At 43.8% G+C, this 27,657-nt stretch overlaps 1 protein-coding gene across 1 annotated transcript; it reads left to right on the top strand.

Annotated features, from left to right (window-relative positions):
- Positions 1–1,292: 1,292 nt before the first annotated feature.
- LOC121584030 (protein yippee-like 1) lies at positions 1,293–26,629 on the top strand. Its single transcript, XM_041899861.2, has 4 exons — positions 1,293–1,409; positions 20,039–20,082; positions 20,437–20,545; positions 26,540–26,629. The coding sequence occupies exons 1-4, from the start codon at positions 1,293–1,295 to the stop codon at positions 26,627–26,629; spliced, it is 360 nt and encodes a 119-aa protein (XP_041755795.1).
- The last annotated feature ends 1,028 nt before the right edge of the window (positions 26,630–27,657 follow it).

The raw sequence follows: 27,657 nt of genomic DNA, 5'->3' as shown, positions 1-27,657 counted from the left end.
TTTCCGTTATTAATTTTTTAGAATTGTTTGAAACAAGTTATTTTTTTCATTTCACTTCACCAATTTGGACTATTTTGTGTATGTCTATTACATGAAATCCAAATAAAAATCCATTTAAATTACAGGTTGTAATGCAAAAAAATAGGAAAAACGCCAAGGGGGATGAATACTTTTGCAAGGCAGTGTAAACTGCTCTTTCCATGACATATTAACATAGACTGACCAGGTGAATCCAGCTGAAAGCTATGATACCTTATTGATGTCACTTGTTAAATCCACTTCAATCAGTGTAGGTGAGGAGACAGGTTAAAGAAGGACTTTTAAGTCTTGAGAAAATGTATACATGGATTGTGTATGTGTGCCATTGATGTTGAATGGGCGAGACAAAATATTTAAGTGCCTTTGAACGGGGTATGGTAGTAGGTGCCAGGCCCACCGGTTTGAGTGTGTCAAGAACTTCATTGCTGCTGGGGTTTTCACGCTCAACAGTTTCCCGTGTGTATCAAGAATGGTCCACCACCCACAGGACATTCAGCCAACTTGACACAACTGTGGGAAGCATTGGAGTGAACATGGGCCAGCATCCCTGCGGAAGCATTGGAGTGAACATGGGCCAGCATCCCTGGGGAACACTTTCAACACCTTGAAGAGTCCTTGCCCCGACGAATTGAGGCTGTTCGGAGAGCAAAAGGGGGTGGAACGCAATATTTGGAAGGTGTTCCTAATGTTTTGTACACTCAGTGTACATGATAGAGGGGTAGGGTGGCAAAACTTTCCCCAAATTCCTTGGTTTTCCAGACATCCTGGTTGGAAGATTACAAGGGAATAAGCAGGAAATCAGGGACTCCACCAACCAGGATTTCTGGGAAATCTGGGAATTTTGGAACCATATGGAGGGGTAACAGCACAAGAACAATATGGTAGCAGCAATCTCTTTTTTCAAACCCGGGATTCAAACTGGTGACCCTCTGGTGGCTAGCCCCTATCTAACCTCTGACCTCTAGACTACCTCTGCCACCCCTCACTCATCAGATCAGGGTTCCAACTGATCACTAATCATTCAGTAGCTGATCAACTAGCTTGATGTATTTGATGAACCATGCAGAACACTAACCCCTCCCCTCTTCTCCTCTCCAGGAGTAGTTCTCGTGGTGGCTGTGGAGCCGCCACGCCCGCCTCCTCAACAACGACGGCTTTCTTGCATCTTCCAGTGCTTCTTCTGTCAGCAAGTTCAGCAGAGCTGCTCCTCGTCCGCCGCAGCCAATCACAGCCCAGAGCCCCACCCATGTGACATGGTGAAGATGACCAAGTCGAAGACGTTCCAGGCCTACCTGCCCTCCTGCCATCGTACCTACAGCTGCATACACTGTCGGGCGCACCTGGCCAACCACGATGAACTCATCTCTAAGGTAGGCACACCTGGCCAACCACGATGAACTCATCTCTAAGGTAGGCACACCTGGCCAACCACGATGAACTCATCTCTAAGGTAGGCACACCTGGCCAACCACGATGAACTCATCTCTAAGGTAGGCACACCTGGCCAACCACGATGAACTCATCTCTAAGGTAGGCACACCTGGCCAACCACGATGAACTCATCTCTAAGGTAGGCGCACCTGGCCAACCACGATGAACTCATCTCTAAGGTAGGCACACCTGGCCAACCACGATGAACTCATCTCTAAGGTAGGCACACCTGGCCAACCACGATGAACTCATCTCTAAGGTAGGCACACCTGGCCAACCACGATGAACTCATCTCTAAGGTAGGCACACCTGGCAATAAATAGATGTGGATCGTTAACACCTTCAGTTGTCTTGATAGATGTGGAGGGTTAATTCCTTTAGTTGTCTGATAGATGTGGAGGGTTAACTCCTTTAGTTGGCTCTCCCTATTTTGATTTCTAGACAAACAATTTTTTTGTCTGGTCTTCCCTGTTTTCACATTTAGTGGGTGTCATGGTGGGTGTCTTTTAGGGCCCAGTTGTTGTTGCTAGCCAACCAGTGGACCCCCCCATGAGTGTCTTTCAGAACCCCTCCTAAAACCCAACCTGTTTCGTTTTTTGGTTATTGGTCAGTGACTTTGTTAGTTCCCCTTTCTGTTTGAGCGATAACTTTTGGTTTCTTGCTGGGGAACATAACAATACACTGTCGGGCCAACCACAATGAACTCTCTCTAAGGTAGGCACACATACACACAATGCAAAGCAGTGGCGGTCGGTGCTGTTTATGAATAGGGAGGACCATTTTTTTATTTTTTATGAGCATGGCCTTATTTCTATTACAGCATATTGGATGACTGTCATTCATATTCCATTCACCCAGTTCAATGTAACATCCATAGGTTTAGGCTACTATATGATACTCTAATGTTCCCTGTACCCATCATGAGGTTGCTACAACCTAGCCTATGAATAAACGTTTATAAACGTAGGTGCACAGGTCGAGAGAAATTGGAGTAATCAAGGTGACAGACAGTGAAACATTCAATACCACCTTGCACACTCTTTCCTGTATCTAGCTGATCTAGGGTGTAATAATTAGTCCAACAGTTGCAAACGAGAGTTTCTATTGGACAAATTCAAGCATGTTTATCTTTAAGAAACGTTTTTCAACAGAATAGGCGGAATTAATACAACCCTGATCACACGCAACCACAGTTCATTTTCATAGCAGCCTCATAAAAACAGCGTGATCACTTTATCATTGGATAATTCCTTCTCGCATCTACGTGCATCTACGTGCTCTCCTCTCACCTTTTCCCTTCGCTTGTGGACTTCAGTACGCAGCACATACGCAGATTTTTCTACCTTGCCGGTTCAGGGATTCAAACCAGCGACCATTCGATTACTGGCCCAACGCTCTAGGCTACCTGCCTGTCGAGAGAGAGTGAGAGGTTTAAATTATAAAACGGGCAGCAGTGAGAGCCAACCGCTTGTCCGTAGTGAGAAAAGAGATAAACTTAGATTTTTTTGCAAGGACTTATACAGGATACTACCCTTTACATCAAAACCTTCACTCCAAATTAACATTCCAAACCTAAAAACCTTGATTTTGGACAAAATTACCCGGAATGATTCTTACTACCGTAGAATCGTTCTCGGCGCTGCCTGCCTTCTTCCCCCGCGTCCGGACTTAATAATTTCAAATGGCTTTGCGCCCCTGTACCAGCTGTCCTCTGCCGGGGGCTTGGGTGTTCCCTCCATGGCTGTGGATCCCCCTCCAGCTACCTCTCCCTGCGTCACGAACGTTGAGAGACGGGTCAGACCAAGGTGCAGCGTGAAAAGCGTACTTGTTTATTTAACTCAAATAAACATACAAGAAACAACGTAACGTGAAGTCCTCCGGCTAAACACATACCAGCCTAACACGGAACACAAACAAGATCCCACAACCCAGGCAGGCAAACTGGCTGCCTAAGTTTGATCCCCAATCAGAGACAACGAGCGACAGCTGCCTCTGATTGGGAACCACACCCGGCCAAACATAGAACTACAAAACATAGAGTTTCACACCCTGACCAAACTACCTAGAGAATAACAGTCTCTCCAGGTCAGGGCGTGACACCCTGTCCTAGTCAATCAACTGCCTGGGCACAGCCTGGACCACCACGGCCCCCCTCCGCTGGGCCGTGCTCTCTGGATCAGAGCTCTGTCCCTTTGGCTGTTGTGGCCTGCACACAGCCGGCGTCTCAGAAGCCCTCTTCTCAGGGGAGTTCTGTGGCTCTGGCCTCGCAATCTGCTTCGAGACATGGCAGAGGCCGGATCATTCCGGTGATTTTGAGAGGGAGTTCGATGGTGAGGCATATATCTGTACCTGGGGCAAAAGTTCCGGATATCACCAGGTTGCTTCCCAAGGCTGTGAGTCAGTCACTGGGGGCTGATACTGTCATGGTTCATGTGGGGTCAAATTACATTATGAAGGTCAGCTCAGAACAGCTGAAGATGGATTTTAAAGAACTGATTGGGTCTCTACTTGACGCCAACAAACGCCCCATAATATCTGGCCCTCTGCCCTCCCTAAATCGTGGCATTGAACGGTTCAGCAGACTTTTAGCCCTCCATAACTGGCTATGAGACTATTGCAGCTCTGTGGGTGTAACATTTATTGACAATGTTGATACCTTCTGGAAACAAAGCTCGTATTCTAAGGAGGATGGGATCCACCCAAATCATTTGGGTTCCTGGATCCTTTCACAGCATTATAAGGCTGCGTTGAGACAATGATTTACCAATGACCCAAGTGCAGCTCATTTAATCCCTACTATTGTGTCGCTGAGTTGTTATAATGCTTCAGCAAATGTACATTATCCTAGGGGCATTGGAAGACAAAGTAAGTAACCTAATGTATGTCCCTCTTACTGGTCGGCTATTTGAGCCAGTTAAGGGGGCTTTACAATTCTTAGGTAGGGGAATAACTTTTGCTTCCCTCCAGGCCTGAGGGCACACACCTTAAATTGAAGATATGGCAAATAGGAGTGGCAATATCGTCCGCTATTATCCTCAGTCATTTTCCATCCAAGTTGTCAGACCCCGGTGGCTTGTCATTGTTGATAGACAACAATTTTTTCACCTCTTCCACACTTACTTTACAGAATTCAAAATTACAATCATTCTCTTTCATAATTGGGTCAGCTATTCTTGGATGTGTAGTGTCAGTGTTTGTTGCTGACATGTCATGCCTAAGTTTGCTAATCTTGCCAATGAAAAAATCGTTAAAGTAGTTGGCAATATCTGTGGGTTTTGTGATGAATTCAATGAATGATGGAGCAGAGTTTGCCTTTTGCCCAAAATTTAATTTAAGGTGCTCCAAAGCTTTTTACTATCATTCTTTGTCCTTTATCTTTGTTTCATAGTGTAGTTTTTTTGTTGTGGAAAATCACTATACTTTATTAAAAATCAAAGGCCTTACAGAGTTTTTGTTACATCAAGAATGACTTTATTTTTAATTCAACAAAGCCAGGTCAATCTGCAGATTGGAACCCCCTCTTCTTCTCTCCCTCCATCTTATATAGTGCCCTCTTCAGTTTCCCGCTCTTTTATTGCTCCGCCCAATTCCTTTGTCTCTGAGGGCGGCTAAATTCGACTTTCATTAAGTTCAGAGTACTACAATCAATCAATCCTTATCTTGCAAAAACACTCACGTTTAGTTTAAACTCTGTTCAACCCTGGCTCTTTTCACTGTGTTTGAAGATAGAAACAAAAGGCCCAAGCCAGTTTCAGTCTCTGATATGATAAGACAACCATGGATCTAACTAAGAGCAAGCAATTTGATCCTGGGTCAGCTTACCTCTTTTACACACAGTGAAATGACCCAATTCAGTTAGCCACAAAGAATGTTAACTACAATGAGGGAAAAAAGTATTTGATCCCCTGCTGATTTTGTACGTTTGCCCACTGACAAAGACATGATCAGTCTATAATTTTAATGGTAGGTTTATTTGAACAGTGAGAGACAGAATAACAACAACAAAAATCCAGAAAAACGCATATCAAACATTTATAAATTGATTTATATATAGGTTATAGGTTAAGAACTTTTGTGAAAGAGCACAGTTTGAAAGATATTTCATATAGAAGCAAACCGGATGGACATCATGAAAATGATCGGAAAGGTTGAGGGTAGAGGAAGTTCAGGAGTAAAAACAAACAAAATAGAATTGTTGTAAAATTGACTGTGTCCATAAAATGTATATATATTTTTTATTTATTTAACCTTTATTTAACCAGGTAGGCCAGTTGAGAACAAGTTCTCATTTACAACTGCGACCTGGCCAAGATAAAGCAAAGCAGTGCGATAAAAACAACAACAACACAGAGTTACATATGGAATAAACAAAACATACAGTCAATAACACAATAGAAAATCTATATACAGTGTGTGCAAATGTAGCAAGTTATGGAGGTAAGGCAATAAATAGGCCATAGTGCAAAATAATTACAATTTAGTATTAACACTGGAGTGATAGATGTGCAGAAGATGATGTGCAAATAGAGATACTGGGGGTGCAAATGAGCAAAATAAAAAACAATATGGGGATGAGGTAGTTGGGTGGGCTAATTACAGATGGGCTGTGTACAGGTGCAGTGATCGGTAAGCTGCTCTGACAACTGATAATTGAAGTTAGTCAGGGAGATAAGAGTCTCCAGCTTCAGAGATTTTTGCAGTTCATTCCAGTCATTGGCAGCAGGGAACTGGAAGGAATGGCGGCCAAAGGAGGTGTTGGCTTTGGGGATGACCAGTGAGATATACCTGCTGGAGCGCATACTACGGGTGGGTGTTGCTATGGTGACCAATGAGCTAAGATAAGGTGGGGATTTGCCTAGCAGTGATTTATAGATGACCTGGAGCCAGTGGGTTTGGCAACGAATATGTAGTGAGAGCCAGCCAACGAGAGCGTACAGGTCACAATGGTGGGTAGTATATGGGGCTTTGGTGACAAAACGGATGGCACTCTGATAGACTACATCCAATTTGCTGAGTAGAGTGTTGGAGGCTATTTTGTAAATGACATCGCCAAAGTCAAGGATGGGTAGGATATTCAGTTTTACGAGGGCATGTTTGGCAACATGAGTGAAGGAGGCTTTGTTGCGAAATAGTATGTATAAGCTGGAAGTAGAGGCCTAAGCATTGTTGTTCACTAGTTTACTCCAAATAGGGATGGAAAGTAATAAAGTATGTATGTGTATATATCAAGAAAAAGCCTTGAATGAGTAGGTGTGTCCAAACTTTTGACTGGTACCGTATATACAGTGGGGAGAATAAGTATTTGATACACTGCCGATTTTGCAGGTTTTCTTACTTACAAAGCATGTAGAGGTCTGTAATTTTTATCATAGGTACACTTCAACTGTGAGAGACGGAATCTAAAACAAAAATCCAGAAAATCACATTGTATGATATTTAAGTAATTAATTTGCATTTTATTGCATGACATAAGTATTTGATACATCAGAAAAGCAGAACTTTATATTTGGTACAGAAACCTTTGTTTGCAATTATAGAGATCATACGTTTCCTGTAGGTCTTGACCAGGTTTGCACACACTGCAGCAGGGATTTTGGCTCACTCCTCCATACAGACCTTCTCCAGATCCTTCAGGTTTATGGGCTGTCGCTGGGCAATACAGACTTTCAGCTCCCTCCAAAGATTTTCTATTGGGTTCAGGTCTGGAGACTGGCTAGGCCACTCCAGGACGTTGAGATGCTTATTACGGAGCCACTCCTTAGTTGCCCTGGCTGTGTGTTTCGGGTCGTTGTCATGCTGGAAGACCCAGCCACGACCCATCTTCAATGCTCTTACTGAGGGAAGGAGGTTGTTGGCCAAGATCTCGCGATACATGGCCCCATCCATCCTCCCCTCAATACGGTGCAGTCGTCCCTGTCCCCTTTGCAGAAAAGCATCCCCAAAGAATAATGTTTCCACCTCCATGCTTCATGGTTGGGATGGTGTTCTTGGGGTTGTACTCATCCTTCTTCTTCCTCCAAACACGGCGAGTGGAGTTTAGACCAAAAAGCTCTATTTTTGTCTCATCAGACCACATGACCTTCTCCCATTCCTCCTCTGGATCATCCAGATGGTCATTGGCAAACTTCAGACGGGCCTGGACATGCGCTGGCTTGAGCAAGGGGACCTTGCGTGCGCTGCAGGATTTTAATCCATGACGGCGTAGTGTGTTACTAATGGTTTTCTTTGAGACTGTGGTCCCAGCTCTCTTCAGGTCATTGACCAGGTCCTGCCGTAGTTCTGGGCTGATCCCTCACCTTCCTCATGATCATTGATGCCCCACGAGGTGAGATCTTGCATGGAGCCCCAGACCAAGGGTGATTGACCGTCATCTTGAACTTCTTCCATTTTCTAATAATTGCGCCAACAGTTGTTGCCTTCTCACCAAGCTGCTTGCCTATTGTCCTGTAGCCCATCCCAGCCTTGTGCAGGTCTACAATTTTATCCCTGATGTCCTTACACAGCTCTCTGGTCTTGGCCATTGTGGAGAGGTTGGAGTCTGTTTGATTGAGTGTGTGGACAGGTGTCTTTTTATATAGGTAATGAGTTCAAACAGGTGCAGTTAATACAGGTAATGAGTGGAGAACAGGAGGGCTTCTAAAGAAAAACTAACAGGTCTGTGAGAGCCGGAATTCTTACTGGTTGGTAGGTGATGAAATACTTATGTCATGCAATAAAATGCAGATTAATTACTTTAAAATCATACAATGTGATTTTCTGGATTTTTGTTTTAGATTCAGTCTCTCACAGTTGAAGTGTACCTATGATAAAAATTACAGACCTCTACATGCTTTGTAAATAGGAAAACCTGCAAAATCGGCAGTGTATCAAATACTTGTTCTCCCCACTGTATATGTACTGTATATGCAAAAACAATATATGGGGGATTGGAAGTGATGCAGACAATTACATTGATGGAAGTTACAATCTATCTGCTATATTAAAGCTGATCTTAAAAATATAAAATAATAATAATAATAACTTCACTCAGGTTCAAAATTCAGTTTTTTTTTTTTTATTCAGTTTTTTTTTGGGGGGTAGTATTGTGGCGTAACTACAATGTTGTTGATCGATCCATCATCAGTTTTCTCCTATCACAGCCATTACACTGTTTTAAAGTCACCATTGGCCTCATGGTGAAATCCATGAGCCGTTTCCTTCCCTCTCCAGCAACTGAGTTAAGAAGGACGCCTGTATCTTTGTAGTGACTGGGTGTATTGATACACCATCCAAAGTGTAATTACTAACTTCACCATGCTAAAAGGGATATTCAATTTCTTCTTTTTATTTGACCAATCTACCAATATGTGCCCTTCTTTGTGAGGCATTGGAAAACCTCCCTGGTCTTTGTGGTTGAATCTGTGTTTGAAATTCACTGCTCGAATGAGAGACCATACAGATAATTGTATGTGTGTCGTACAGAGACAAGTTAGTTATTCAAAAATCATGTTAAACATTATTGAACACAAAGTGATTCTTCTTCTTCTTATTATTATTATGTGATTTGTTAATTTTTACTGCTGAACTTATTTAGGCTTACCATAACAATGTGTTGAATACTTATTGACTCAAGACATTTCAGCTTTTCATTTTCTATTAATTTGTAAAAATGTCGAAAAACATAATTCAACTTTCACGTTATGGAGTATTGTGTGTAGGCCAGTAACAAACAATCTACATTTCATCAATTTTAAATTCAGCCTGTGTCACGAACATTGAGAGACGGGTCGGACCAAGGTGCAGCGTGAAAAGCGTTACATGTTTATTATCTAAATAAACATTCAACAAAACAAGAAACAATGTAACGTGAAGTCCAAAAGGCCTATACACACACCAGACTAACAGGAACAAGATCCCACAATACACAGCAGACAATGGGCTGCCTAAGGATGATCCCCAATCAGAGACAATGGGCTACCTAAGGATGATCCCCAATCAGAGACAATGAGCGACAGCTGCCTCTGATTGGGAATCATACCCGGCCAGACATAGAAATAGAGTAACTAGAACCTAAACATAGAATATACAACATAGATTTCCACACCCAAGAGTTCTATAGAGTTTTACAGCTGTAACACAACAACATGTGGAAAAAGGGGTGTGGACTTTCTGAAGGCACAGTATCCCCCAGTTTGGGTTGTCAAAATCCTTTAAATTATCACTTTGTTTTTTTTGTGATTTTCTAAATGTTCTAGATGTTCTTTTACATTTATATAATAATAATAATTTATGTTTTTAACGGCTAAATGTACTACTTCAATATTGTGAAGGGTAGAGTTTTTCCAGATTTTTCCAGAAAGCTATCCAATAGTGTTTGACTTTTTGTAATTCATCTGTGCGTCATCTGTATGATTTAGGGATGTTATACAGCTTACTGGGTTTTGTATATTTTTCAATGGAATTCTCTGTCTTTTTGAGGAACACAGTGATTTAGCTGTGGTCAGACAAAGGGGTCAGGGGTTTGACTGTGAATGAGTGAACATGAGTCGTGATGAGGTAGACCCGCCTGCAAACTTCAAAGGGCATTTCCTCTTGGTCTAATGGTCTCAGACGTTGGTTGCTGCTGTGCTGCCGGGTTCATATATCCTATGTTGTAAATGCACTGGTCCATATCTGTGATCTGTGAGCTGGAAACGGCTGATTTTTAATGAAATATCTACATAGGCGTACAGAGGCCCATTATCAGCAACCATCAGTCCTGTGTTCCCATGGCACGTTGTGTTTGCTAATCCAAGTTTATCATTTTAAAAGGCTAGTTGATCATTAGAAAACCCTTTTGCAATTATGTTAGCACATCTGAAAACTGTTGTGCTGATTAAAGAAGCAATAAAACTGGCCTTCTTGAGACTAGTTGAGTATCTGGAGCATCAGCAATTGTGGGTTCGATTACAGGCTCTAAATGGCCAGAAACAAATAACTTTCTTCTGAAACTTGTCTGTCTATTCTTGTTCTGAGAAATGAAGGCTATTCCATGCGAGAAATTGCCAAGAAACTGAAGATCTCGTACAACGCTGTGTACCACTCCCTTCACAGAACAGCGCAAACTGGCTCTAACCAGAATAGAAAGAGGATGGGAGGCCCCCGGTGCACAACTGAGCAAGAGGACAAATACATTAAAGTGTCTAGTTTGAGAAACAGACGCTCACAGGTCCTCAACTGGCAGCTTCATTAAATAGTACCCGCAAACACCAGTCTCAACGTCAACAGTGAAGAGGCGCCTCCGGATGCTGACCTTCTAGGCAGAGTTGCAAAAAAAAAAGCCATATCTCAAACTGGCCAATAAAAAGAAAAGATTAAGATGGGCAAAAGAACACAGACACTGGACAGAGGAAGATTGGAAAAAAGTGTTATGGACAGACGAATTGAAGTTTGAGGTGTTCGGATCACAATTTGAGATATGGCTTTTTCTTTGCAACTCTGCGTAGAAGGTCAGCATCCCGGACATGATTATTCTTTAGGTCCCCACTAACCATTCTTAACATTCAGACGTAAATAATGTTCCAATGTTCACTTTTTGGACAGAAAGGTTTTTTGGTTACTACATGATTCCATATTTCTTATTTCATAGTTTTGATGTCTTCACTATTATTCTACAATGTAGAAAATAGTAAAAATAAGAAAAACCCTTGAATGAGTAGGTGTTCTAAAACTTTTGACCGATAGTGTATATATACATATATATATTTATACTCCGGACTCTGACATTGCTCGTCCTAATATTTCTATATTTATTTTACTTTTTATATTAGATTTGTGTTTTGTTGTGAATTGTTAGATATTACTGCACTGTTGGAGCTAGGAACACAAGCATTTTCACTACACCCGCAATAACATCTGCTGAATATGTGTATGCGACCAATAACATTTGATTTGATTTTGATTTTGTTAGAGAAGCTTCCATTGAACACTCTCTGGGTTCTATTGGATAAATAACTCTCCTAACGTGATGGCAAGTGATGTAAAGCCATAGCAAGTGTGTGTCTTCAATAACAATGTATGATCAATAACATCAAAGGCTGCACTGAAATCTAACAATACAGCTCCAACTATCATCTTATTATCCATTTCTTTAAAACCAAATCATCTGTCATCTGAGGCAGTACAAGTTGCCCTTCTCTCTCTGAGGTATGTCTTCCTGTCCTTGTACCCTACCATTGACAAGGCTTGTACCCTACCATTGACAAGGCTTCGGCAGAGCTGCAGCAGATCCTTCCCACTTTGTTGATGGTGGTGTCAATTATTTCTGGGGGGCATATTCAAATGAATAAAGAAATGGTGGTCAATTATAAAGTTGTCTCCCTGTGTGCTGGTTATATCAGGAAGAGTTCCTGTTCTGGCATTAAGGTCACCACATACCTTGGGCTTGAAAATGTAACTCAAGGTTAGAGAATGTGTAATCTGAATAGTAAGGAGACTGATGACATAATTGCACAGATAAATACATCTCTAACAGCCTCATTCTAAAATTGATTAAATATAAAAAAAATCCTCATCAATCTACTTCTATCGAAGAGGCACAGATCTGGGGAAGGGTACCAACAAATGTCTGCAGCATTGAAGGTCCCCAAGAACACAGTGGCCTCCATCATTATTAAATGGAAGAAGTTTGGAACAACCAAGACTCTTCCTAGAGCTGGCTGCCCGGCCAAACTGAGCAATCAGGGAGAAGGGCCTTGGTCAGGGAGGTGACCAAGAACCCCATGGTCACTCCGACAGAGCTCCAGAGTTCCTCTGTGGAGATGGGAGAAACTTCCAGAAGGACAATCATCTCTGCAGCACTCCACCAATCAGGCTTTCATGAGAGTGGCCAGACGGAAGCCACTCCTCAGTAAAAGCACATGACAGCCCGCTTGGAGTTTGCCAAAAGGCACCTAAAGGACTCTCAGACCATGAGAAACAAGATTCTCTGGTCTGATGAAATCAAGATTGAACTCTTTGGCCTGAATGCCAAGCGTCACGTCTGGAGGAAACCTGGCACCATCCCTACGGTGAAGCATGGTGGTGGCAGCATCATGCTGTGGGGATGTTTTTCAGCAGCAGGGACTGGGAGACTAGTCAGGATTGAGGGAAAGATGAACGGAGCAAAGTACATAGAGATCCTTGATGAAAACCTGCTCCAGAGCGCTCAGGACCTCAGACTGGGGCGAAGGTTCACCTTCCAACAGGACAACGACTCTAAGCACACAGCCAAGCCAACTTAGGAGGGGCTTCGGGACAAGTCTCTGAATGTCCTTGAGTGGCCCAGCCAGAGCCTGGACTTGAACCCGATGGAACATCTCTGGAGAGACCTGAAAATAGCTGTGCAGCAACGCTCCCCATCCAACCTGACAGAGCTTGAGAGGATCTGCAGAGAAGAATGGGAGAAACTCCCCGAATACAGGTGTACCAAGCTTGTAGCGTCATACCCAAGAAGACTAGAGGCTGTAATCGCTGCCAAAGGTGCTTCAACAAAATACATTTTACATTTTTTAAAACATTTTTAGTCATTTAGCAGACGCTCTTATCCAGAGCGACTTACAGGAGCAATTAGGGTTAAGTGCCTTGCTCAAGGGCACATCGACAGATTTTTCACCTAGTCGGCTTGGGGATTAGAACCAGCGACCTTTCGATTACTGGCACAACGCTCTTAACCACTAAGCTACCTGAGTAAAGGGTCTGAATACTTATGTAAATGTGATATTTCATTTATTATTATTTTTATAAATTTGCAAAAATTTATAAAAACCAGTTTTTTCTTTGTCATTATGGGGTATTGTGTGTACATTGATGAGGGGGGGAAATAACTATTTAATCAATTTTAGAATAAGGCTGTAACTTAGCAAAATGTGGAGAAAGTCAAGGGGTCTGAATACTTTCCGAATGCACTGTACATCGGCTCTACACCATGTTTTCCTTCAATATTATAATGTCTGTCTTATCAATGATGAAATCAGGGTCTCTACTCTTCAGGCCAAATTCCAGAAACTGATATTGAACATTCCAAACAAAAACTTTTTTTCAGTAAAAAAAAATTTTACAAAACAAAACAGATAAAAGAACAACTATGAGGTTTCAATTATAAAGTTACCAATAAAGTAATCAACAACAATATGTTTTCTTCCTTAACTAGCTTACTGGTGAAGTAGGAGTCTGTTGAAGATGCTGTGGAGTATCTGTTTAGCCCATAGGAGTCTACTGGTGAAGTAGGAGTCTGTTGAAGATGCTGTGGAGTATCTGTTTAGCCCATAGGAGTCTACTGGTGAAGTAGGAGTCTGTTGAAGATGCTGTGGAGTATCTGTTTAGCCCATAGGAGTCTACTGGTGAAGTAGGAGTCTGGTGAAGATGCTGTGGAGTATCTGTTTAGCCCATAAGAGCCTAACGCTTTGAACACACCGACTGCGTCATTACGCTAAATAGTATGCAGCATCATCTAGATATGTTCACCTTCTGCTACCAACCCGTTTATGCATACAGTTTGATGCATATATTCGATAAATCAGAACGCACTGCAACTGCCTCTGCAACGCAATGCTGCAAGGGAAACGCAGCGTTCCATTGGAAATTAATGTACTTCTGGTGTACCAAAACTGAGGGGCAAGGAGCAGAGAGAGAGAGACGGGAGGTAGGGAGAGAGAGAGAGAAAGAGGAGAGAGAGGAGAGAGAGCGAGATAGAGAGAGAGAGGGGGGAGAGAGAGAAGGAAGGAGAGAGAGGGGGAGGGAGGGAAAGCGAGAGAGATGGGAGGGAGGGAGAGGACAGAGAGAGAGGATAGAGAGGGAGAGAAAGGAGAAGAGAGAGAGATGGGGGAGAGAGAGAGGAGAGAGAGATGGGAGAAGGAAAGAGAGATGGGAGAGCGAGAGATGGTAGAGGAGAGAGAGATGGGACAGCGAGAGAGAGGAGAGGAGAGAGAGAGAGGGAGAGGGAGAGGGGAGAGAGAGAGGGGGAGAGAGGGGAGAGAGAGGAAAGTGGAAAGAGAGGGGGAGAGAGAGGAAAGAGGAAAGAGAGGGGGAGAGAGGAAAGTGGAAAGAGAGGGGGGAGAGAGAGGAGAGGCGAGAGAAAGAGGAAAGTGAGAGAGAGGTGAGAGAGAGAGAGAGAGAGGAGAGAGATAAGACAGGGAGGGAGGGAGGGAGGGAGGGAGAGAGAGAGAGAGGAGAGGCAAGAGAGAGAAAAGTGAGAGAGAGGAGGAGAGAGAGAGGAGAGAGAGAGAGAGAGAGAGAGAGAGAGAGAGAGAGAGAGAGAGAGAGAGAGAGAGAGAGAGAGAGAGAGAGATGGGGAGAGAGATGGGAGAGGAGAGAGAGAGAGAGAGAGGGGGAAGAGAGAGGAAAGAGAGGGGGGAGAGAGATGGGAGAGCGAGAGAGCGAGAGAGAGGAGAGAGAGAGGAAAGTGAGAGAGAGTGGAGAGGAGAGAGAGAGGAGAGAGAGAGATGGGAGAGGAGAGAGAGAGATGGGAGAATGAGAGATGAGAGAGAGAGAGAGGAAAGAGGAAAGAGAGGGGGGAGAGAGATGAGAGAGCGAGAGAGAGGAGAGAGAGAGGAGAGAGAGAGGAAAGTGAGAGAGAGTGGAGAGGAGAGAGAGAGAGGAGAGAGAGAGAGGAGAGAGAGAGATGAGAGAGAGAGAGAGAGAGAGAGAGATAGAGAGAGAGAGAGAGAGAGAGAGAGAGAGAGAGAGAGAGAGAGAGAGAGAGAGATAGAGAGGAGAGAGGGGCGTCATACTGAGACCAAGGTCTCTTTTACAGATGAGCCCTGAATTACATAAATGACAGAATACACAATGCAAGCAGAAAGAAAACACAGTGATAAAAAACAAACACATTCATCAGTAATAAGGTCCTCAATCAGCTTAGAGGCACCACAACATCACATTTCAGAACATTTTGAATATTGTTCCACAAATAAGGTGCACAAAAAACTCAAAGCTGATTTAAGGAATTTCCAGAGTCTCTGAACCCGGGTGTGGTAACTCGTATGTCTAAAGTTTAGTAATGATAGGTACAGTGGGACTTTTTGTAAAAGGGCTTTATAAATGAAAACATAGCAATCAATCAATTTTCAATCAATTTTATTTTATATAGCCCTTCTTACATCAGCTAATATCTCGAAGTGCTTTACAGAAACCCAGCCTAAAACCCCAAACAGCTAGTAATGCAGGTGTAGAAGCACCTGGATCAACCTACGTGACCTCAGAGGGCCAACCAACTTCCTGGTAGAGAATGCAGTGATGAGTACTAAAACTGGTCGCCCGTAATAAAGCACATATGCTATGATAAACTGCATCTAACGGCTTAAATGAAGTGGCAGCTGCGTTCATATAGATGATGTCACCATAGTCTAGGACCGATAGGAGCGTCGACTGAATAATGCTTTCTACTATTTAGCGAGAGGCAGGACCTGTTTCTACAGAAGATGCCCATTTTTATTCTCAGCTTCTTAACTAACTCATCAATATGCTTTTTAAAAGACAGCTTTTCTTCTGTCCAGATGCCCAGATATTTGTAAGCAGGGACACGATCAATATGTGCATATGCTTAAATCATCAGACTTATTTTTATGCAGCTCTAGAGAACAACATATACTTAGTTTAACCTGCATTCAATACTAATTTCTGTCACGACTTCCTCCGAAGCTGCCTCCTCTCCTTGTTCAGGCTTCGGCGTTCGTCGTCACCGGCCTTCTAGCCACTGCCGCTCCTCATCTCATCATTCCATTTGTTTTGTTTTGTCTTGTCCATTACACACACCTGGTTCATATCCCCTCATTAGTATGTGTATAAGTGTTCCCTCTGCCCCCCTTGTCCTTGTGGGTGATTGTTTATTGTGAGGAGAGAGTAGCTCGGTTGAGCTCCGTTTATTTTGTATTGCCGGGGTATATTTTCCCTGTGTGTCTGTTTTGTTCCAGTGCGCCTGTTATGCCAAGAAAGCAGAGCAGCCTTTATCACGGACAGACCTCTCCCCATTTTAGCAACCGTTGAATCAATATGTTTGACCATGTCAGCTTACGGTATAGGGTTACACCAAGCAGTTTAGTCTCCTCAACTTGCTCAATCGCCAAATTATTAATTACTAGATTTAGATGAGGTTTAGGGTTTGGTGATTGATTTGTCTCAAATACAATGATTTTATTTTTAAAATATATTTAGGATGAACTTATTACTTGCCACCCATTCTTTGTTAAGTGTTGCAGTGATTTCACTTGCTGTGGTAGCTGACGTGTATAAAGTTGAATCATCAGCGTACAGACACACAGGCTTTATTCAATGCGAGTGATAGGTCATTACTAAATATAGAGAACAGTAATAATAATAATAATAATTTGGGAGGTGCTTATATTTGTCCTGTTACACACAAGTGTGTAATGGAAATGTGTATTATTGCACATCCCAACTCCCCCTGAGACACCCGCAGGGAGTGGGGTGATGGCCAGGGACGCCATTGTACAGCTATTGTACAGCGCCCCTGGAGCAATTAGGGTTAAGTGCCTTGCTCAAGGGCACAGCTACAGATTATATATTGTTTTACCTTGTCAGCTCCGGTATTCGAACCAGCAGAGGGCTAAGACAGCTGCCTTAAGGAACACCATCTAGTTTACGTTGGAGAGGATTCCATTAAAGAAAAACCTCTGTGTTCTATTAGATAGCTAACTCTCAATCCACGATATGGTAGAGGTTGAAAAGCCAGAACACAAAAAAGAAAATCAGAAATAAATTATTATCGATATCAAAAGCTGCACTGAAGTCTAACAATACAGCTCCCACAATCTTCTTATCAATTTATTTCAACCAATTCAACCAAGCCGAGAGTAGCTGACCCTAAGGTAAAAAGATTGCAGTCAGTTATACTACAGTTAGAGCGCAGTAAACAGTATAACTAAACTGAGCTCAGTATGTTGCAAATACTGCATCCAAAATAACACAGTCAACTGCAGTTACTGTAGTTTTACTGTAGTTTTACTGTAGTTTTACTGCAGTTTTAAAACTGCTATCTATTCAGCAGCACTCTTGGATGACGTCAGTTTGAGATCCACAAACACCTTGTGGATAATACAAGAATACCAGTTTGCTGGAGTTTCTTCCTTTACACAGATTTTTCCTCTATGCACCTTGAACTATGAATGGTGTGTTTTCAGATGAATGGTGTGTTTTCAGATGAATGGTGTGTTGTCAGATGAATGGTGTGTTTTCAGATGAATGGTGTGTTGTCAGATGAATGGTGTGTTTTCAGATGAATGGTGTGTTGTCAGATGAATGGTGTGTTGTCAGATGAATGGTGTGTTGTCAGATGAATGGTGTGTTTTCAGATGAATGGTGTGTTTTCAGATGAATGGTGTGTTTTCAGATGAATGGTGTGTTGTCAGATGAATGGTGTGTTTTCAGATGAATGGTGTGTTGTCAGATGAATGGTGTGTTTTCAGATGAATGGTGTGTTGTCAGATGAATGGTGTGTTTTCAGATGAATGGTGTGTTGTCAGATGAATGGTGTGTTTTCAGATGAATGGTGTTTTGTCAGATGAATGGTGTGTTTTCAGATGAATGGTGTGTTGTCAGATGAATGGTGTGTTTTCAGATGAATGGTGTGTTGTCAGATGAATGGTGTGTTTTCAGATGAATGGTGTGTTTTCAGATGAATGGTGTGTTTTCAGATGAATGGTGTGTTGTCAGATGAATGGTGTGTTGTCAGATGAATGGTGTGTTGTCAGATGAATGGTGTGTTTTCAGATGAATGGTGTGTTTTCAGATGAATGGTGTGTTGTCAGATGAATGGTGTGTTTTCAGATGAATGGTGTGTTTTCAGATGAATGGTGTGTTGTCAGATGAATGGTGTGTTTTCAGATGAATGGTGTGTTTTCAGATGAATGGTGTGTTTTCAGATGAATGGTGTGTTGTCAGATGAATGGTGTGTTTTCAGATGAATGGTGTGTTGTCAGATGAATGGTGTGTTTTCAGATGAATGGTGTGTTTTCAGATGAATGGTGTGTTGTCAGATGAATGGTGTGTTTTCAGATGAATGGTGTGTTTTTCAGATGAATGGTGTGTTTTCAGATGAATGGTGTGTTGTCAGATGAATGGTGTGTTTTCAGATGAATGGTGTGTTGTCAGATGAATGGTGTGTTGTCAGATGAATGGTGTGTTTTCAGATGAATGGTGTGTTGTCAGATGAATGGTGTGTTGTCAGATGAATGGTGTGTTGTCAGATGAATGGTGTGTTGTCAGATGAATGGTGTGTTGTCAGATGAATGGTGTGTTTGTCAGATGAATGGTGTGTTGTCAGATGAATGGTGTGTTGTCAGATGAATGGTGTGTTGTCAGATGAATGGTGTGTTGTCAGATGAATGGTGTGTTTTCAGATGTATGGTGTGTTTTCAGATGTATGGTGTGTTGTCAGATGAATGGTGTGTTGTCAGATGAATGGTGTGTTTGTCAGATGAATGGTGTGTTTTTCAGATGAATGGTGTGTTGTCAGATGAATGGTGTGTTTTCAGATGAATGGTGTGTTTTCAGATGAATGGTGTGTTTTCAGATGAATGGTGTGTTTTTCAGATGAATGGTGTGTTGTCAGATGAATGGTGTGTTTTCAGATGAATGGTGTGTTGTCAGATGAATGGTGTGTTTTCAGATGAATGGTGTGTTTTCAGATGAATGGTGTGTTGTCAGATGAATGGTGTGTTTTCAGATGAATGGTGTGTTGTCAGATGAATGGTGTGTTGTCAGATGAATGGTGTGTTTTCAGATGAATGGTGTGTTGTCAGATGAATGGTGTGTTGTCAGATGAATGGTGTGTTTTCAGATGTATGGTGTGTTTTCAGATGTATGGTGTGTTGTCAGATGAATGGTGTGTTGTCAGATGAATGGTGTGTTGTCAGATGAATGGTGTGTTTTCAGATGAATGGTGTGTTGTCAGATGAATGGTGTGTTTTCAGATGAATGGTGTGTTTTCAGATGAATGGTGTGTTTTCAGATGAATGGTGTGTTTTCAGATGAATGGTGTGTTGTCAGATGAATGGTGTGTTTTCAGATGAATGGTGTGTTTTCAGATGAATGGTGTGTTGTCAGATGAATGGTGTGTTTTCAGATGAATGGTGTGTTGTCAGATGAATGGTGTGTTGTCAGATGAATGGTGTGTTGTCAGATGAATGGTGTGTTGTCAGATGAATGGTGTGTTGTCAGATGAATGGTGTGTTGTCAGATGAATGGTGTGTTGTCAGATGAATGGTGTGTTGTCAGATGAATGGTGTGTTGTCAGATGAATGGTGTGTTGTCAGATGAATGGTGTGTTGTCAGATGAATGGTGTGTTTTCAGATGAATGGTGTGTTTTCAGATGAATGGTGTGTTTTCAGATGAATGGTGTGTTGTCAGATGAATGGTGTGTTTTCAGATGAATGGTGTGTTTTCAGATGAATGGTGTGTTTTCAGATGAATGGTGTGCTTTCAGATGAATGGTGTGTTTTCAGATGAATGGTGTGTTTTCAGATGAATGGTGTGTTTTCAGATGAATGGTGTGTTTTCGGTCCTCAGTCTATTGTCCTCAGGCATTCTTTTCTCTTTCTGTTTCTGTTTCAGTCATTCCAAGGCAGCCAGGGCAGAGCCTACCTCTTTAACTCTGTGTAAGTAAGCTTTAATAACTCATTAGGGAGAGCCTACCTCTTTAACTCTGTGTAAGTAAGCTTTAATAACTCATTAGGGAGAGCCTACCTCTTTAACTCTGTGTAAGTAAGCTTTAATAACTCATTAGGGAGAGACTAGCTCTTTAACTCTGTGTAAGTAAGCTTTAATAACTCATTAGGGAGAGCCTACCTCTTTAACTCTGTGTAAGTAAGCTTTAATAACTCATTAGGGAGAGACTAGCTCTTTAACTCTGTGTAAGTAAGCTTTAATAACTCATTGGCTCAGCTGAAAAGTTGCAAAGCCAGAAGTACAAAAGGTCTGATTTTACAACTAACTCTAACCTTCTCCCTCAGTGTGAATGTGGGCTGTGGACCGGCCGAGGAGCGGGTTCTCCTGACAGGTTTACATGCTGTCGCTGACATCTACTGTGAAAACTGTAAAACCACTCTGGGCTGGAAATACGTAAGCCAACTACTGTACCTACCGCTCAAACCATACCCAACATACAGCACTGTCACAGAGTCACTGTTTAAATCAACCCATTTCATCCTGAGTTTAAATTATTATTCAGACATTTTCAAGCATAGAAGCTACAGTCACCTGTAGCTCAGTTGGTAGAGCATGGCGCTTGCAACGCCAGGGTTGTGGGTTCGTTTCCCACGGGGGGCCAGTATGAAAAATGTATGCACTCACTAACTGTAAGTCGCTCTGGATAAGAGCGTCTGCTAAATGACAAAAAAATAATAATAATAAAAAATGAACAACTATCCCACATCACTAGTGGTTGTGTCTCTGCGTTGTGTTGTCTCCGCGTTGTGTTGTGTTGTCTCTGCGTTGTGTTGTGTTGTCTCTGCGTTGTGTTGTGTTGTCTCTGCGTTGTGTTGTCTCCGCGTTGTGTTGTCTCTGCGTTGTGTTGTCTCCGCGTTGTGTTGTGTTGTCTCTGTGTTGTGTTGTCTCTGCGTTGTGTTGTCTCTGTGTTGTGTTGTCTCCGCGTTGTGTTGTCTCCGCGTTGTGTTGTGTTGTCTCTGTGTTGTGTTGTCTCTGTGTTGTGTTGTCTCTGCGTTGTGTTGTCTCCATGTTGTGTTGTGTTGTCTCTGCGTTGTGTTGTGTTGTCTCTGTGTTGTGTTGTCTCTGCGTTGTGTTGTGTTGTCTCTGTGTTGTGTTGTCTCTGCGTTGTGTTGTGTTGTCTCTGCGTTGTGTTGTCTCTGCGTTGTGTTGTCTCTGCGTTGTGTTGTCTCTGCGTTGTGTTGTCTCTGCGTTGTGTTGTCTCCGCGTTGTGTTGTCTCCGTGTTGTGTTGTCTCTGTGTTGTGTTGTTGTCTCTGTGTTGTGTTGTTGTCTCTGTGTTGTGTTGTCTCTGTGTTGTGTTGTCTCTGTGTTGTGTTGTCTCTGTGTTGTGTTGTCTCTGCCTTGTGTTGTCTCTGCGTTGTGTTGTCTCTGCCTTGTGTTGTCTCTGCGTTGTGTTGTGTTGTCTCTGCCTTGTGTTGTCTCTGCGTTATATTGTGTTGTCTCTGCGTTGTGTTGTCTCTGCGTTGTGTTGTCTCTGCCTTGTGTTGTCTCTGCGTTGTGTTGTCTCTGCCTTGTGTTGTCTCTGCATTGTGTTGTCTCTGTGTTGTGTTGTCTCTGTGTTGTGTTGTCTCTGCGTTGTGTTGTCTCCGCGTTGTGTTGTGTTGTCTCTGCGTTGTGTTGTCTCCGCGTTGTGTTGTGTTGTCTCTGCGTTGTGTTGTGTTGTCTCTGCATTGTGTTGTCTCCGCGTTGTGTTGTGTTGTCTCTGTGTTGTGTTGTCTCTGCGTTGTGTTGTCTTTGTGTTGTCTCTGTGTTGTCTCCGCGTTGTGTTGTCTCCGCGTTGTGTTGTGTTGTCTCTGTGTTGTGTTGTCTCTGCATTGTGTTGTCTCCATGTTGTGTTGTGTTGTCTCTGCGTTGTGTTGTCTCTGCGTTGTGTTGTCTCTGTGTTGTGTTGTCTCTGCGTTGTGTTGTGTTGTCTCTGCGTTGTGTTGTCTCTGCGTTGTGTTGTCTCTGCGTTGTGTTGTCTCTGCGTTGTGTTGTCTCTGTGTTGTGTTGTCTCCGCGTTGTGTTGTCTCTGTGTTGTGTTGTCTCTGTGTTGTGTTGTCTCTGCGTTGTGTTGTCTCTGCCTTGTGTTGTCTCTGCGTTGTGTTGTGTTGTCTCTGCGTTGTGTTGTGTTGTCTCTGCCTTGTGTTGTCTCTGCGTTGTGTTGTGTTGTCTCTGCGTTGTGTTGTCTCTGCCTTGTGTTGTCTCTGCGTTATGTTGTCTCTGCCTTGTGTTGTCTCTGCGTTGTGTTGTCTCTGCGTTGTGTTGTCTCTGCGTTGTGTCGTCTCTGCGTTCTGTCGTCTCTGTGTCGTCTCTGCGTTGTGTCGTCTCTGCGTTGTGTCGGCTCTGCGTTGTGTCGGCTCTGCGTTGTGTCGTCTCTGCGTTGTGTCGTCTCTGCGTTGTGTCGTCTCTGCGTTGTGTCGGCTCTGCGTTGTGTCGTCTCTGCGTTGTGTCGTCTCTGCGTTGTGTCGTCTCTGCGTTGTGTCGTCTCTGCGTTGTGTCGTCTCTGCGTTGTGTTGTCTCTACGTTGTGTCGTCTATGCGTTGTGTTGTTTCTGTGTTGTGTTGTGTCTGCCTTGTGTTGTCTCTGCCTTGTGTTGTCTCTGCGTTGTGTTGTCTCTGCCTTGTGTTGTCTCTGCCTTGTGTTGTCTCTACATTGTGTTGTCTCTGCGTTGTGTTGTCTCTGCCTTGTGTTGTCTCTGTGTTGTGTTGTCTCTGCCATGTGTTGTCTCTGCTTTGTGTTGTCTCTGCGTTGTGTTGTCTCTGCCTTGTGTTGTCTCTGCCTTGTGTTGTCTCTACGTTGTGTTGTCTCTGCGTTGTGTTGTCTCTGCCTTGTGTTGTCTCTGCGTTGTGTTGTCTCTGCGTTGTGTCGTCTCTGTGTTGTGTTGTCTCTGCATTGTGTTGTCTCTGTGTTGTGTTGTCTCTGCGTTGTGTTGTCTCTGCGTTGTGTCGTCTCTGTGTTGTGTTGTCTCTGTGTTGTGTTGTCTCTGTGTTGTGTTGTCTCCGCGTTGTGTCGTCTCTGTGTTGTGTCGTGTTGTCTCTGTGTTGTGTTGTTGTCTCTGTGCTGTGTCGTCTCTGTGTTGTGTTGTGTTGTCTCTGTGTTGTGTTGTGTTGTCTCTGTGTTGTGTTGTGTTGTCTCTGTGTTGTGTTGTTGTCCCTGTGTTGTGTTGTCTCCGTGTTGTGTTGTGTTGTCTCTGTGTTGTGTTGTTGTCTCTGTGTTGTGTTGTTGTCTCTGTGTTGTGTTGTCTCTGTGTTGTGTTGTCTCTGTGTTGTGTTGTTGTCTCTGTGTTGTGTTGTTGTCCCTTTGTTGTGTTGTCTCCGTGTTGTGTTGTGTTGTCTCTGTGTTGTGTTGTTGTCTCTGTGTTGTGTTGTTGTCTCTGTGTTGTGTTGTCTCTGTGTTGTGTTGTCTCTGTGTTGTGTTGTTGTCTCTGTGTTGTGTTGTCTCTGTGTTGTGTTGTCTCTGTGTTGTGTTGTCTCCGCGTTGTGTCGTCTCTGTGTTGTCTCTGTGTTGTGTCGTCTCTGTGTTGTGTTGTCTCTGCGTTGTGTTGTCTCTGCGTTGTGTTGTCTCTGCGTTGTGTTGTCTCTGTGTTGTGTTGTGTTGTCTCTGCGTTGTGTTGTCTCTGTGTTGTGTCGTCTCTGTGTTGTGTTGTCTCTGCGTTGTGTTGTCTCTGCGTTGTGTTGTCTCTGCGTTGTGTTGTCTGCGTTGTGTTGCACAACATTCTCAAGGCAGACTCTGCGTTGTGTCGTCTCTGCGTTGTGTCGTCTCTGCGTTGTGTTGTCTCTACGTTGTGTCGTCTATGCGTTGTGTTGTTTCTGTGTTGTGTTGTGTCTGCCTTGTGTTGTCTCTGCCTTGTGTTGTCTCTGCGTTGTGTTGTCTCTGCCTTGTGTTGTCTCTGCCTTGTGTTGTCTCTACATTGTGTTGTCTCTGCGTTGTGTTGTCTCTGCCTTGTGTTGTCTCTGTGTTGTGTTGTCTCTGCCTTGTGTTGTCTCTGCCGTGTGTTGTCTCTGCGTTGTGTTGTCTCTGCCTTGTGTTGTCTCTGCCTTGTGTTGTCTCTACGTTGTGTTGTCTCTGCGTTGTGTTGTCTCTGCCTTGTGTTGTCTCTGCGTTGTGTTGTCTCTGCGTTGTGTCGTCTCTGTGTTGTGTTGTCTCTGCATTGTGTTGTCTCTGTGTTGTGTTGTCTCTGCGTTGTGTTGTCTCTGCGTTGTGTCGTCTCTGTGTTGTGTTGTCTCTGTGTTGTGTTGTCTCTGTGTTGTGTTGTCTCCGCGTTGTGTCGTCTCTGTGTTGTGTCGTGTTGTCTCTGTGTTGTGTTGTTGTCTCTGTGCTGTGTCGTCTCTGTGTTGTGTTGTGTTGTCTCTGTGTTGTGTTGTGTTGTCTCTGTGTTGTGTTGTGTTGTCTCTGTGTTGTGTTGTTGTCCCTGTGTTGTGTTGTCTCCGTGTTGTGTTGTGTTGTCTCTGTGTTGTGTTGTTGTCTCTGTGTTGTGTTGTTGTCTCTGTGTTGTGTTGTCTCTGTGTTGTGTTGTCTCTGTGTTGTGTTGTTGTCTCTGTGTTGTGTTGTTGTCCCTTTGTTGTGTTGTCTCCGTGTTGTGTTGTGTTGTCTCTGTGTTGTGTTGTTGTCTCTGTGTTGTGTTGTTGTCTCTGTGTTGTGTTGTCTCTGTGTTGTGTTGTTGTCTCTGTGTTGTGTTGTCTCTGTGTTGTGTTGTCTCTGTGTTGTGTTGTCTCCGCGTTGTGTCGTCTCTGTGTTGTCTCTGTGTTGTGTCGTCTCTGTGTTGTGTTGTCTCTCGTTGTGTTGTCTCTGCGTTGTGTTGTCTCTGCGTTGTGTTGTCTCTGTGTTGTGTTGTGTTGTCTCTGCGTTGTGTTGTCTCTGTGTTGTGTCGTCTCTGTGTTGTGTTGTCTCTGCGTTGTGTTGTCTCTGCGTTGTGTTGTCTCTGCGTTGTGTTGTCTGCGTTGTGTTGCACAACATTCTCAAGGCAGACTTACACGAAACTTTGAATGTCAGTAGAATTCTTTTAGACTTAGTACTCACTGCTGTCAGAAACATGAATGACCTTGAACGTTAATGTTAATGATGAATGTTAGCAGGAGGTATTCTAAAGCCCTCAGGTAAAGGAAACACCAACATAAAGCGTCTTAATAGGGCGCTGGACGACCACGAGTCACCAACAGCTTCAATGCACCTTGGCATATATTTTACAAGCGTCTGGAACACTATTGGAGGGATGAGACACCATTATTCTATGAGAAATTCCATCATTTTGTGTTTTGTTGATGGTGGTGGAAAACGCTGTCTCAGGCGCCGCTCCAGAATCTGGTGACTGAGACACGCCCTTTAAACCCCCTGTGCTCCTTTGAGACCCCTCTCTGAAAGTCACTGAGATCTCTTCTTCTAGCCATGGTAGCCAAAATAATGGGCAAGCCTCCCAAAGCATGATGGGATGTTAATTGCTTAATTAACTCAGGAACCACACCTGTGTGGAAGCACCTGAGTATACCTCATTTACTGAAGTATTTCCTTTATTTTGGAATTGACCTGTACATGGTTGTGTTAAGAGTTGTAGAAGTGCTGACTGACATCATGCTGTTGTTGTTGTCTGACTGTATGGAGCGTCTGCTAAGTGGCATGTTGTGTTGTTGTATGACTGTATGGAGCGTCTGCTAAGTGGCATGTTGTGTTGTTGTATGACTGTATGGGCGTCCGCTAAGTGGCATGTTGTGTTGTTGTATGACTGTATGGAGCGTCTGCTAAGTGGCATGTTGTGTTGTTGTCTGACTGTATGGAGCGTCTGCTAAGTGGCATGTTGTGTTGTTGTCTGACTGTATGGAGCGTCTGCTAAGTGGCATGTTGTGTTGTTGTATGACTGTATGGAGCGTCCGCTAAGTGGCATGTTGTGTTGTTGTATGACTGTATGGAGCGTCTGCTAAGTGGCATGTTGTGTTGTTGTATGACTGTATGGAGCGTCCGCTAAGTGGCATGTTGTGTTGTTGTCTGACTGTATGGGCGTCTGCTAAGTGGCATGTTGTGTTGTTGTATGACTGTATGGAGCGTCTGCTAAGTGGCATGTTGTGTTGTTGTATGACTGTATGGAGCGTCTGCTAAGTGGCATGTTGTGTTGTTGTATGACTGTATGGAGCGTCTGCTAAGTGGCATGTTGTGTTGTTGTCTGACTGTATGGAGCGTCTGCTAAGTGGCATGTTGTGTTGTTGTCTTAGGGGAGGGAATGGCCAGCAGGGATGTAGCTCAGTTGATAGAGTATGGCGTTTGCAACGCCAGGGTTGTGGGTTCGATTCCCATGGGGGGCCAGTATAAAAAAAAAAAAAAAAAAAAATATTTATTCACTAACTGTAAGTCGCTCTGGATAAGAGCGTCTGCTAAATGACTAAAATGTAAATGTAAAAATGTCTTCTCTCCCCCAGGAGCATGCGTTTGAGAGCAGTCAGAAGTACAAGGAGGGGAAGTTCATCATTGAGCTGGCTCATATGATCAAGGACAATGGCTGGGAGTGACTTCATTTCCTGTGACATCATGTCCTGTCACCGCCCCTTTAATGACCTCTGACCTATCAAAGCTCTGGATCTATCGGACTTCACAGAGCAACAATCAATCACCATCAACCACCCACTGTGCTGCCCCCTCCTAACACATCCACAGTCCCTGCTGGTTGTGAAACTGAACATGATGCTGTTGAACTGGAGAGAGGAGCAGCCTATTGGTTTGGACCTTCAGTGAAGACCATGTGACCATGTGATCTCACCAGTCAATGACGGACAGATGACCTTGACTCCTCGCTTCTCCTCCAGGCCCCTTCCACCTCACTGCCCTTAGTTACACGGCTGGGGGGTCAGGGGGTCATTATTAGTTACACGGCTGGGGGTCAGGGGTCATTGTTAGTTATACGGCTGGGGGGTCAGGGGGTCATTGTTAGTTATACGGCTGGGGGGTCAGGGGGTCATTGTTAGTTACGGCTGGGGGTCAGGGGTCATTGTTAGTTACACGGCTGGGGGTCAGGGGGTCATTGTTAGTTATACGGCTGGGGGGTCAGGGGTCATTGTTAGTTACACGGCTGGGGGGTCAGGGGGTCATTGTTAGTTATACGGCTGGGGGTCAGGGGTCATTGTTAGTTATACGGCTGGGGGTCAGGGGTCATTGTTAGTTACACGGCTGGGGGGTCAGGGGGTCATTGTTAGTTACACGGCTGGGGGGTCAGGGGGTCATTGTTAGTTATACGGCTGGGGGGTCAGGGGGTCATTGTTAGTTACACGGCTGGGGGGTCAGGGGGTCATTGTTAGTTACACGGCTGGGGGGTCAGGGGTCATTGTTAGTTATACGGCTGGGGTCAGGGGCCATTGTTAGTTACACGGCTGGGGGTCAGGGGGTCATTCTCAGTTACACGGCTGGGGGTCAGGGGGTCATTCTCAGTTACACGGCTGGGGGTCAGGGGGTCATTCCGGTAACAACATACCAGTAAAGTCGGTAAAAACATACCAGTAAAGTCCCGGTAACAACCCAAAACAAGCAGAGCAGCAGTGGGTGG

This window comes from Coregonus clupeaformis, unplaced genomic scaffold (genome assembly GCF_020615455.1).
Source record: "Coregonus clupeaformis isolate EN_2021a unplaced genomic scaffold, ASM2061545v1 scaf0945, whole genome shotgun sequence".
Lineage (NCBI taxonomy): Eukaryota > Metazoa > Chordata > Actinopteri > Salmoniformes > Salmonidae > Coregonus > Coregonus clupeaformis.
The sequence above is the reverse complement of the archived record's forward strand: the minus strand, read 5'-3'. Positions and strand labels throughout refer to the sequence as shown.